The sequence below is a fragment of the Lontra canadensis genome, unplaced genomic scaffold (genome assembly GCF_010015895.1).
Source record: "Lontra canadensis isolate GAN:19392208 unplaced genomic scaffold, GSC_riverotter_1.0 scaffold160, whole genome shotgun sequence".
In the NCBI taxonomy this organism is placed as follows: domain Eukaryota; kingdom Metazoa; phylum Chordata; class Mammalia; order Carnivora; family Mustelidae; genus Lontra; species Lontra canadensis.
Genome location: NW_022631154.1, coordinates 413,698 through 426,326, shown reverse-complemented (window position 1 = coordinate 426,326; position 12,629 = coordinate 413,698). Strand labels below are relative to the sequence as shown.

Here is a 12,629-nt window from a genome sequence, read left to right as displayed (position 1 = left end):
GTGGTGGTCAATGCATCATCAAGATTAACGCTCAGTTATGACCTCAAGACCTACCTCACCAATACCCCCAATTCAACTGTGTTCAAGCTCTTCATTACCACTGGCAGAAATGGTGCTAATCTCAAAGGTCAGGTCTCTTAATAGGTCTGGGTGATTGTTCCCATCATTCCGGTCTTCCTTCTCATGTACCCCTTAGACTAGCAGTCCATATTTCTTTTTATTTCAGAACTGACTCCACCTTTAATAAATAAATCATTGACTGCTTTGACTTCACAAATGACTCGATACCAGGTTTTGGTATAGGCTAAACTTGGTCACTGTTGTTTTTCTAGTTATAACCTTGCCTGAGAGATGGCCTAAACCAGGGATTTCCAAATATGGCTGATTTTCAAAGCTACCCGACGAAATTTTTGTAAAAATAGGGTCTTGGGCTCCATCCAGATAGTTAATAAGTTTGGGATAAGGCCTCAGACCCAATTCTTTTCCAGCTTCCCTAGATTTAAGAAATGTTGGAGTACGTGACTTTTTTTTTTTTTTTAAGATTTTTTTTATTTATTTGACAGACAGAGAACACAAGCAGGCAGAGAGAGAGAGAGGAGGAAGCAGGCTCCCCGCTGAGCAAAGAGCCCGATGTGGGGCTCGATCCCAGGACCCTGGGATCATGACCTGAGCCGAAAGCAGAGGCTTTAACCCACTGAGCCACCCAGGTGCCCCATGGAGTATGCGACATTTTAACTGTTATTTGCTTAGCAAATTTACCGTGTATGTTTTTTTGTTCTGTACTGGGCTATAATTTACTGTAGTAAAAGGTGGGGAGGTGGGGCCTGGCTGACTCAGAGGAGCATGAGACTCTTGATCTCAGGGTCTAGAGTTTAAGCCCCACATTGGGCATAGAGATTACTTTAAAAAAATAATAAACATGGGGCACCTGGGTGGATCAGTGGGTTAAGCCTCTGCCTTCAGTTCAGGTCATGGTCTCAGGGTCCTGGGATCAAGCCCAGCATCAGGCTCTCTGCTCAGCAGGGAGCCTGCTTCCCCCATCTCTCTCTGCCTGCCTCTCTATTTGTGATCTCTGTCTGTCAGGTAAATAAATAAAATCTTTAAAAAATAATAATAAACATTTTTTAAAGTTTTTAAAAAGTGGGGGAGGTGGGGCACCTGGGTGGCTCGGTCGTTAAGTGTCTGCCTTTGGCTCAGGTCATGATCCCAGGGTCCTGGGATCGAGCCCCACATCGGGCTCCCTGTTCAGCGGGGCGCCTGCTTCTCCCTCTCCCACTCCCCCTGCTTGTGTTCCCTCTCTCACTTTGTCTCTCTCTCTTAAATAAATAAAATCTTAATTAAAAAAAAAGTGGGGGAAGAAAGAAAACTAAAATACAAGATATTCCTAATAGATTCTTGGTGGTATGTTCGCAGTTTATATATATTTTGTTTTCATTTAACAATGTTGTTTTTTTTTTTAAGTAGGCTCTACCCCAGTACCCAACATGGGGCTTGAACTTACAACCCTGAGATCAAGACCTGAGCTGAGATCAAGAGTCGGATGCTTAGGGGCGCCTGGGTGGCTCAGTGGGTTAAGCCTCTGCCTTCGGCTTAGGTCATGATCCCAGGGTGCTGGGATTGAGCCCCGCATCGGGCTCTCCACTCAGCGGGGAGCCTGCTTCCCACCCCCCCCCAACCTGCCTCTCTGCCTCCTTGTGATCTCTGTTTGTCAAATAAATAAATAAAATCTTAAAAGAAAAAAGGTCTACAAGAAAAATTAAAAAAAAAAAAAGACACTTAACCAACTGAGCCACTCATGTGCCCCTCATTTAACAATCTTATGTAATAATTACCGTCATTTTAAAAATGAGAAATACCAAATCTAAGAGCAAGTAACATGTAGTTAGTGGTTAGAATTGGTAGATCTATCCCACTCCATGTAAATTCTTTCTTTTATTATTTATTATTTTTATATTTTTAAAAGATTTTATCCATTTATTTGACAGAGATCACAAGTAGGCAGAGAGGCATGCAGAGAGAGAGAGGAGGAAGCAGGCTCCCTGATAGGCAGAGAGCCCGATGTGGGGCTCGATCCCAGGACCCTGAGATCATGAGCTGAAAGCAGAGGCTTTAACCCACTGAGCCACCCAGGTGCCCCAATTCTTTCATTTTTTTTAAAGAAAGAACAAATTCTGTTGTTTTTTTTTGCAAAGAGAGCATGCAAAACCAAGAAGTCCAAAATATTACTGTCTATAAAATTTAAGTCTAATTGCCCTTTTGGTCATTCAGTTTTTAAGCACTTACTTTCTTTTCACATTATTTAATTTTATAAGTATAATCTAAGTATATATAAATATTTGATTTTTAAAGTTTTCCAGGTTCTTTTACAAAGTATTAAATATGTATAACATTCACACATTGCTCTCTGCCTTAAGATATACAGATTGCAATTTTTCCTCCCAGAAATCTTTCTAAAACCACAGCTTATTTTATTATGAAACAACTCCTTTGATATTGCTGACAGTTTGCAAAAGATGAGAACGGTCACCGGACTGACTACTGGCAGCTGAGAAAGAACTCCAGCAAACTGAGGCCATTAAGAAACTGTGCAAGGGAAAATCTTAGACAGGACACCACCTCCTACTTAATCTAGAATGCTGTCCATTGAAACTGTCCGTTTCTTGATGGCTGTGTGGCTCCGACTTAAGACACCATTTGTAATATTCCGGAGATCTCTAATTTGAATCACACTGCAATCAGTTATGGAAAATCAGACTTCCTAGACTGAAAAGCCTCCCAGCTGTAATCGCTATCCAGTTTCCCTGGAATCTGTCTCATTCCCACTGACGAATTCCAGAAACTTTTGAAAGGGGACCCACCGATGATATTGATAATGGAAGCGCCACTATAGTCATTCACAAATCAGCAAAAGGAAGGGTCTTAGACCATTCTTGACTGTAGCAGGAGCCAAAGGGCCTGGCCTAATAAGACAGAACTGACCCCTCTCTTTTGCTATTTTAAAAAATTTTTTATTTAAGTAATTTCTACACCGGGTGTGGGGTTTGAACTAACAACCCTGAGATCGAAAGTTGCTTGCTTCTCTGACCCAGCTGCTTCCCTAGCCTCCCTTTTTAAGATTTACTTATTTGAGGGGCACCTGGGTGGCTCAGTTACTTAAATGTCTGTTTTCTGCTCTTGTCAGGATCCTGGAGTCCTGGGATGGAGCCCTCCATCGGGTTCCCCAATCGCAAGGGCGTCTGCTTGTCCCTCCCCTCTGCTTGTGCTGTCTCTCTCTCAAATAAATAAATAAAATCTTTAAAAAAAAAAAGATTTGAGAGAGAGAGAGAGAGAATCTCAAGCAGACTCCGTGGTGAGTGCAGAGCCCATCACAGGGCTCCGTGTCACAACCTTGGATCATGACCTGAGCCGAAATCAAGATCCACGTGCTTTTTTTTTTTTTTTAAATCAAACTACTGGCTTATGTAAGTTTCCTCTTTTACAGATTCTTATGGCAGTTATTTCTCTGTTTTCTGCTTATTAGGATCCTGTACCCCAAGTCAGGCCTTGGCCATCACAACAGTACTTCTTCCTGAGACCCTTGTGCTGTGCCATGTGCAGTTCAGCAATACTTTGCTAGACATCCCAGCAAGCAAAGTCTTCCATGTCCACGCGGGGTTCAGCATGGAGAGAGGTAGGTCCCACTCGCTGCATCTGGCGCCCTTGTTTCTGTCTCTGCACACGTACCACTTCCTTCCTGGGTTGCATTTACACTTGCAGTGTCATCTGCTGTAGAACTATGGGAACTTTCTCAACCAGCGTTTTTGTTTAGTCTCTGTAACACCCTGTGCTTTTCTGTTAGTCTTCTACTTTCTCCTTTGCTAGTCCGTCCCTGTTATCTCTGGGCTTGGATCATTCATCTTTTATCCCCAGGAAGTAGCAGTGTTGGAGTGTTTACTGTCGAACTGAAGGGTGTTCCAAGCAGCGTAGCATTAACTAGCATAAAGTAGAAACAGGCATGACATTGGAATTTCCTATGAATCACCTTGTAGAACGAGAGGATTCATGTCAAACGTAAGGCATAAATAGGACAGTGCTGCAGTCCAAGACCTTCTGCTCTAAGGCAGGCAGTATCAGTATCAGTATCTGCTGCAAGTGGCGAGCAGCCACGGATGGAAGGCTCACTCAACAAACTGGTGGGCACTAACCAGAATGCCTGGTGCCAGGACAGGGACTAGGTGTACACAGGGGAGCAAGTCGGGGCTTCTCATTTTCACCAGTGCTGTGCAGGGAGATCCGTCACAGAGCAGAGATGCATGGAATGCTGTAGAGACAGAAAGAGAAGAGGAGCAGCTACCTCAAACCTGGGGGTTGGTCAGTTTTACACAGCAAGGCTTGTGGAAGGATGACTAGGAATGCGCTAGATGTGAGAAGGCCACAGGCCAGGACATCCCGGGCAATAAAGTGCCTGGAGTTTGGCAGGACACAGAATGGAGAGGGAGGAGGAGGCAGCGAGGCGGCCAGGGAAGGGCCCTGCAGTAATCCAAGCATGACCTGCTGAGGGTCTAGCCCAAGTAACAGGGAGATACTAACGGAGGGGCAAGTGTCAGACATTCCCAAAGAGGAGTTAGCAAGATGTGGATGGTTGGATTTAGGAATGAAGGAAAGGGTGTCTGTGAAAAGACAGCTGAGTTCGAGCAAGTTCGAGCACAATATTCCGTCGAGATGTGGTTTGACAGGGAAGTGACTAAACCACGCTCGAAGCACTTTTCACAAACCCTTTCCCGATCTTGGCGACTGCTGGTCTCTTCATTCTACATCCGCTAATTCCCATTTCCCTGTTATTTACTGCTCCCTGGCACGCTGCTCTAAGCAACAAGTTCAGCTGTGGGTTGCCTGGGACTGTTTTTCTTCGGTACATTCTCTCCCCACACTGGCCAACAGTCTGCTAACAGGGAACACTCAAAATTGAATTCACCTTTTCTTCTGAACTTGCTTCCATGTTTCCTTCCTATTTCAAGCCAGCTGGCTGACCAGAGCTTCTGAACCTTCCCCGCTCATTGTTCATCTTTCCTGCAGGGGTTTATGTCTGCCTAATCAGGGTTCGACCCCAGTCTGAAGAGCTGCTCCAGGCCCTCAGCGTGGCTGACACCTCAGTCTATGGGTGGGCCTCACTGGTCAGTGAGCGGAGCAAGAATGGAATGCAAAGAATCCTTATTCCTTTCATCCCAGCCTTTTACATCAACCAGTCAGAATTGGTTCTTAGCCGCAGACAAGACGTCGGGGAGATCAGAGTGCTGGGGGTGGACAGAGTTCTTGAGAAGCTAGAGGTATGTGAAGCACTGAACCAAAACATAACTGAGATCAAGGTTTTGAAAAAGGAGTCTTCATTTGTAGTCCAAGGGCAAAGGAACAGCTATGGAATGACTTTGATAAAATTCACCAAGAGTGAGGGAGGGGGGCCCCGGTGGGGGAGGGGAAAGGAGGTGGTTCTTAAAATGAACGAAGAAAACCTGTCCTCTTCACAATGCCAGGGGACTCCCAGAGTACAGAATTTAGGTCACAAGCTTTGTCAGTCTGGAAGATAACACCAGTATCATCTTAAACAATCTTTAGAATTCTAGTTTTAAACTTTTTTTTAGGGGCGCCTGGGTGGCTCAGTGGGTTGAGCCTCTGCCTTCAGCTCAGATCACGATCCCATTGTTCTGGGATCGAGCCCCGAAAGGCATCGGGCTCTCTGCTCAGCGGGAAGCCTGCTCCCCCCCACCCCGTCTCTGCCTGTCTCTCTGCCTACTTGTGATCTCTCTGTCAAGTAAATAAATAAAATCTTTAAATAAGTTTTTTAAAAAAACTTTAAAGAAAAAGATTTATTTATTTATTTGCTAAGAGAAAGAAAGAGAGCATGAGAGGCGAGAAGGTCCAAGGGAGAAGCAGACTCCCCATGGAGCTGGGAGCCCGATGCGCGACCTGATCTCGGGAATTCCGGGATCATGACCTGAGCCGAAGACAGTCCCTCAACCAACTAAGCCACCCAGGTGCCCAGAAAGATTTATTTGAGAAAGAGAGCATGCACAGGGAGAGGGACAATGGGAGAGGGAGAAGAGGCTCCTTGCTGAGCAGGGAGCCTGATGTGGGGTGTGATCCCAGGACACTGGGATCATGACTTGAACCAAAGGCAGTTGCCCAACCAACAGAGTCACCCAGGTGTCCCCCCACTTTTTTTTTTTGAAGATTTGTTTAAGACCAAGTGGGGGCAGAGGGAGAGAATATCGAAGCAGACTTCTACTGAGTGTGGAGCCCAACAAAGGGCTGGATCCCTCCAGCCCTAAGAGCAGGACCTGAGCAGAATCCAAGAGTTAACTGGCTGCTCAACTGACAGAGCCACACAGGCACCCCTAGTGCCTTCAAAACTTTTTTGAAGCCTATTTTATTCTCATAGATAATTTTCTTCCATTACCTACTTCAACACATCTGAGTGTGAAAAAGCAGATGACTTAAGATTGCTAACTAGAAATACAGGGATCTTACTGTATGTTTAGAATGCAATATTGATACAAAACTGATTTTCCTTCTGTCAGACAAGTGCCATTTTATCTTTTCTCCAAGGTCTTCCCCAGCTCCCCAGTTCTAGTGGTCTCTGGCCACAGGCAGTCTTCCCTCACACCTGGCCTGGCTGTCTATCCCATAAGGGTAATCAACTTCACCTCCCTTCAGCAGACGGCATCACCCATTTTCATCAATATTTCCTGTGAGCTCACCAGTCAAAGTGAGGCTGTGCTAGTGAGAGCTCTGAAGGAGAAGGCTGGTGCAGGTGAGCACTGGGGGCTCCTGTTTTTAATCTAGAGAAGGAAAGACCACAGAATTTATTGCTTAATGAGAAACATTCAGCCACTTGGCTAGGATTACTCAAACTAGCTGGGGTATGGATCGTTATTTTCCAAGCCTACCTGGAGCATAACCTTTCAGGAAGCTCTCTTTTCACCACCAAGGTATTCTACTTAACTGACATATTTAAGAGTAGTTATTAATTTAAGAAGAACTTCGGTCTTGTTAATGTACTATTCTCTGTTGTAAACCTCTTGATAAATGATTTTCTTCAAACACATCTGGCAGATCTTTTTGTTTCAGGCAGTGGGCAAATGGTGACAGCCCTAAAACTAAGACTTTACTCTTCAAAATCCTGATTCTAGCCATGACTCAGTTTAGAAACTATGCCCCGTCTGGGTGGTATGGGAACACGTGTAGTTATGGAAAAGTGTTAGGAAAGCCAAAGGATCATCCTCCTTATGCTGTCACCTCTACCTGCGCCCATCCCTCCAGAGAAAGTGTTCTTTGAATGAACTAGGAGTGAACTGGACTGAACCCTTGTTTGTCTCCCATGAAAGAAGGTCTGTTTCTACAAGCACGTGATATGTACTGGCCAATACCCTAAGTGCATTTTACATTCATTTGTTCACTTATAACTCTGAAGTAGATGTTTTTCCCTTTGAGGAACTGGAGATGCTCAAGTTTCCATGACTATAACCAGTGTTCAACCTGTGTCCTCTTGTAAATCTGAGTCGTAATGGGCTTCTGCAAGGGTCCATGAATGGAATTCCAGGTGCGCATGACCCTCAACAGGGGAAGAACTGCACCTTTATCTTCTTAAGACGTTATTGGTCAGAATGACAAAGGGCACAGCAGAGGGTGCTGCAGGCAGAGGGAGAAGCAGGCTCCCTACTGAGCAGGGAGCTGGATGTGGGACTTGATCCCAGGACCCAGGGATCATGATCTGAGCCGCAGGCAGCTGCTTAACTGACTGAACCACCCAGGCACCTCTGCACCTTTATTTTCAATTAACCTCTAACTGAAACTTTCCTTTTCCAATTTTATGGATATAGACAACAAACCACAGTAATAGCGATATGTAGGACTCTGTCACCTACAGAATTCAGGTATTTTCATGTTCCAATTATTAGATACCAATGTTCACTTCAAAATTACACAAAAAATTACAGTAGTTATCAGACCTGACTCTAGGTCTTCGTTACTAAAGCACATTACTGTATCAAAAAAGGCCTTTTTAACATCCTGCTAAGTGTATACATAGCTGTATCACAATTAAGTTTTTTTCTGTTTTGGTTAACTTTGATAAAACTGGTTTCCTTTATTCCTACACATTTTAATTTTTGCATTTAAAAACATTCTGAGATAGGATCCATAGGTGTCACCATACTGCCCAAGTTGTTCATAGCATAATAAATGGTTAACCTCTGCACTTCTCAGAGCTAAAAGAGGGACCAGAGGGAATAGTACAGCCCTGGAGAGTAGAAGTGGTCAGACGCAAAGATCCAACTCAGCCTTCAGCTTATCGACACAAGCACACTGAGTACCGGCTGGTATATGCCAGGCATGGTATATACACCAGGCATCACACCTAGTACAGGAATCAGATTTAAGACAGGGCCTAATTAAGGAGCTAGTAATCAGTTCATTGTAGCCAGAACAAAGCAGTATTGGAAAGGCTGATCATGTTTCATAATCATAATCCTGCTCCTAATCAAATCAATTTATTTGGACTCTTACCCTATAAATACTGGAAAGCCAAAAGCTTTCAACAATTGGACCTGATCAAGGATTAGTATAGAACATCTTGCTTTTAGTGCATCTTTATTTCAAACAACTTCAAACTGTTCTTCAGAGCAAAGCAATTTGTAAACAATTCTGAAACAAAGTACCATGAGAAGAGACCACTCACAAGTCTGAAGGTTAGAGGGCCTATACTAGGGATGCAGAAGAGGAACTAGGTAGGAGGACCTGGCGACAATATGGATATATGGGAAGACCTGGAAGTTCAGGGGAGTCTGCTGGGGCAGGTGTTCATTTCTAGACACTGAAGAATTTGAAAAAACCAATGTCCAATGTCAGGTGTGCTTCAGAAACACAAGTCTTAAGTTTTATTGAGGACAGTGTTATACAAAAATCAGAATGCTCCCTAAAAACCACATCCTAAGTAAAAAATGACAAGGGAACCCTTGGAATTGGAAAGTGGATGGTGATCCAAATAAGAATTTCAGGTTAGAGGGATCAGAATTGGAAGTTCAATCGCTATAATCACAAACTTGGTCAAGAGAGGAACGTCACTTGGAATTAAAATACACAGGAAAGGTAACAGGCATCTTAAGGTAGCATATCCATTTGTTAAACACCATCTGTAAGTTGGTAAGAAATACAAGATTCCAAGTTTGGGAGTTTATTATCTAGGACATAAGAACAAGCCAAAGAGGCAGAGGAACCAAGTACATAATTCACCTCTTTAACCCTGTTAAGAAGCAAAACAACTTCCCCAAGGACTGGGTTCTAAGAGCTTCTGTTGGATACCCATGACCATGTGTTTTTAGCTTTAACTCTTATATTGTATCATTCTGACCAATACACAGATCAACGTGAAGACTCAGGTATCTTCCAGAAGTTCCTGGGTTCTCACCAGACCATCCTCTTTACCCTCTTTGCCGTGCTGGCATCAACGGCTTTCATCTTTCTAGGTAAGGTACCCTTACATTCAGCACCATGGACGTTTGACTTAAAAACTGCCTTCATCTAATTTCACCAACTATGAGAATAAAAATTAGATTATCACATCTCACTTGTGACAAACAGTTGGAACTCATTCAGCCTCCCTAGCCCTGGTCACCTAATGGACCAAATGTCCTGCCCTACTTACCACCAAGCAATAAACTGCATGTGACAGACTCCGCTTGGAAGTGGAAACCACTGCTAAGCCTTGAGATAATGGCGATACCTGCCTTGTTCTTTTTCCAGCATACAATGCCTTCTTAAACAAGATACAGACGGTTCCAGTTGTTTATGTACCAACTCTAGGAACACCACAGCCAGGTAAAAAATAACCACCCTCACCTATGAAAAGCTCAAATTATTCATACTCCATCTGCTTCTCCTTTTTACTCCTAGGTTCTTATACCTCCACCACACGTTCTCCTCCACCTTTCATGAGTCCACAACCCCGACCAGGCCAGACTCGGCTACAACACTGGCTATGGAGTGTACGGCATTAACCTCCACTCGCACAAATCCCCTCAACTGTCGAGGACTGGAGCCATAAAGCCCCAAACTAGGCTTCTGAACGCTGTAAATAAAGGATCCTAAGCTGTTCTACACTAAAGTGTGCTGGGCTGTGTTTTAAAGATTAAGTATCCATTCTTCATGCTATGAAAACATACAAGTGAAGTAAACATTTTTATATAGCATCCCACGTTTTTATCAAGGTCGCAAAATTTACTCAGTGAACCTAACTGGACAGAAACGTCCCCAGTAGACTTTTTAAGTACTTGGCCACTTACTTGCCCCAAATGACTCTAGCAGTCCACTCTTCTGGTTGCCCCTGAGTACTTGAGGTAGAAACTTCCTAGCAGTAAAACAAAGACAATAAACAGAATGTATCCAAAATCTGTTTATTGGGGTAGTGTCCCACTCATGTTGATTCCGGGTGCTTTTAGTGCTGCTTCCGCCTGAAGGAGCATCCTGGAAAGAGGAGGTTCAGAGGTTAACTTCCTGCCCACCCCACAAAACAAGGGCATGCCTGATAACCCCCCCCAACAAGAAAGCTACGTCTTTACTTTCTTCTAAACCTGCAGCTACCCCTCCAGTCGCGTGAGAAACACTACCGCCAGCTCAAACGCAGACCCTCTCAGGACTCCTCCGCCCGGGCTTTAGCGCTCAGTGCTTGGGCACTAAGAAGTACGCGGTTTCCCCTAGCACCGTGAGGGGGGACGAACGACCCCCAACGCCGACGAGCTTCACGAGGCAGTCAGACAACTCGACCCACGGCCGCTCCCGCTTCACGAGGTTCGGGCCTCGACTCACCTTCTGTAAGCCTCGCCTTTCCTCCCGTGGGCTGGCAGAGGACAGTGGAGCAGCCAACACACAGAACTACCGTTTGTGCGTGGCTGAAGACGGTGGTGATTTTGTAGCATCCTGGGGACACACGCCAAGAAGCAGAGACTTAGGACCGCCCGACGCCTGCCTTCGCGCGAGCGCAGGCCCGGCTGCGTTCCCGGTCAGGACAGGGACGTCCCGCCACCCCGAACCCACCGACCCCTCTGCGTGATGCGCCGGCTCCACAGGCACGTTCGAGCCCGCCCGGGAGCAGCCCGCCGCGGTCTCAGGACTCCCCCACTCCCACCCCGGGGATCTGCACCCCCGCCGTCCGCAGGCCCCCCGGGCGGCGCCCCTCACCCGGACACTTCACGTCCATGAAGTAGGAGTTGGGGCTCTGCACCAGGCGCTTCTTCTTGTGCTTCCTCTTCTCCTCTTCCGGGGACGGGTGCAGGAGATCCTTCGCGAGCTACGAGAGGCAGACAGGCGCGGTCAGGGCGGCGGCCGCCCCGGCGGCAGCGGCAGCTCGCGCCGCCCGGCGTCCGCAGCGGGGCCGCCATCTTACCCCCGCCTCGGGCCGCGCGCCGCCCGCCCCCGCGCCCGTCGCCTGAGGCCCGAAGCCCGCGGCCGGACCCCGGGGCCCACACCCGGCGGAGGGACGTGCGCGCGCGCGAGAGAGGCGAAGGCTTCGCCGGGACCCGGGCCGGAGAACTCACAGGCATGTTCTCGTGGGGAGGTCGTCACCGCCGGAAAGGAGCGAAAGCGGAAATCCTGCCGCTTATATCCGCCGACCGCCGGAAGTGACGCGCGCGCGTTGGGCAGCCATGCCGGAGTCCGCGCGCCGCCGCTGCCGGGACCGGCCGCCCGCCGACGGGGATTGCGGCGCCGCGTGAGCGGGAGCGCGTCAGCAGGGGCGGCTGAGGAAGACGGGGCTGCCGAGCCGTGCCCGGGACTTGGCGGAGACCTTCGGTGTCTTTCAGTGGGTTACGCTGCCAGTGAGCTACGCGGGGCAGGAAAGCCCCCGTTGCCCGCGTCCCGGCCCGCCGCTGGGTTTGGTTGGGTCTTTCGGCCCCTTTCCTCGCACGACGACGACCTCAGACCCCGACGTACTGCTCCGCTCTCGGTGCGGGCCGAGGAGCCGCCCGGGGTCCCGCCCCCTCCCCGCCGAGGCGGCTGTGCCACTAGAGCCTCCCGCAGCCCTTCCCGCCGGTCGGCCCCGGCCCCGACTCTCCGAGCTTTCAGACCCTCGCAGCGCGGACGCGCTTGGCAGAGCGGGAAGGAAGCCCCACGAGGAGCGCAGCCCCGTCTCCCGCAGCCCCTTTGTCGCAAGGAGGCTCGAAGACGCGAGGGCGCCTTGGAGTCCCGGGAAAGGCGTGTGCGTCGCGGTCGGGGGCGTGCGGGCGAGAGCTCCTCCGGGGGCCCGGGGCCCTGACGTGCCTCTGCCAAGTTCGGTGGAGTGAGCCCCGCGCCGTGGCCGGTGTCGCACTCCCAGCGCGGCCTCGGGGAGCAGAACCGCCTCCAGCGCGCCGCCGGAGGCCGGAACGTCCCGAGGAAGGGGCCTTTCGGCTGAAATGGGCAAGCGGGGTGTCGGCCGGCGCGAGTCCGCGAGAAGAGCGTTGCGGGCTGATGGAAGAGCGGGGGAGGCCGGGGCCGGAATGAGGGGTCCCGGGCGGCAGGGTGCGGCGGAGAGCGGCGTCGCGCATCCCGGCTTGCGGGCGGGAAGACCCCAGATCGGGGCCGAAGGACAGGACACGCGGACGGGTCTTTACCAGACGGGC

General features: G+C 48.4%; 2 protein-coding genes across 2 annotated transcripts in view; one reads left to right on the top strand and one right to left on the bottom strand.

Moving 5' to 3' along the window:
- Positions 1-10,132, top strand: part of NUP210L (nucleoporin 210 like) — an 88,161-nt gene extending 78,029 nt beyond the window's left edge. The window contains exons 34-40 of the mRNA XM_032845242.1: positions 1-127; positions 3,521-3,670; positions 5,056-5,306; positions 6,583-6,787; positions 9,396-9,500; positions 9,778-9,852; positions 9,928-10,132. Coding sequence (XP_032701133.1) covers positions 1-127; positions 3,521-3,670; positions 5,056-5,306; positions 6,583-6,787; positions 9,396-9,500; positions 9,778-9,852; positions 9,928-10,031 — 1,017 coding nt within the window. The 3' untranslated portion in view covers positions 10,032-10,132. The remainder of the gene's footprint in view (positions 128-3,520; positions 3,671-5,055; positions 5,307-6,582; positions 6,788-9,395; positions 9,501-9,777; positions 9,853-9,927) is intronic.
- Positions 10,133-10,408: 276 nt separating this feature from the next.
- On the bottom strand, positions 10,409-11,690 carry RPS27 (ribosomal protein S27). Its single transcript, XM_032845241.1, has 4 exons — positions 11,568-11,690; positions 11,212-11,320; positions 10,840-10,950; positions 10,409-10,497 (listed from the first exon to the last, which is right to left on the bottom strand). Exons 1-4 carry the CDS (start codon positions 11,571-11,573, stop codon positions 10,469-10,471), a joined length of 255 nt encoding a protein of 84 aa, XP_032701132.1. The 5' UTR covers positions 11,574-11,690; the 3' UTR covers positions 10,409-10,468.
- Between the last annotated feature and the right edge of the window lie 939 nt (positions 11,691-12,629).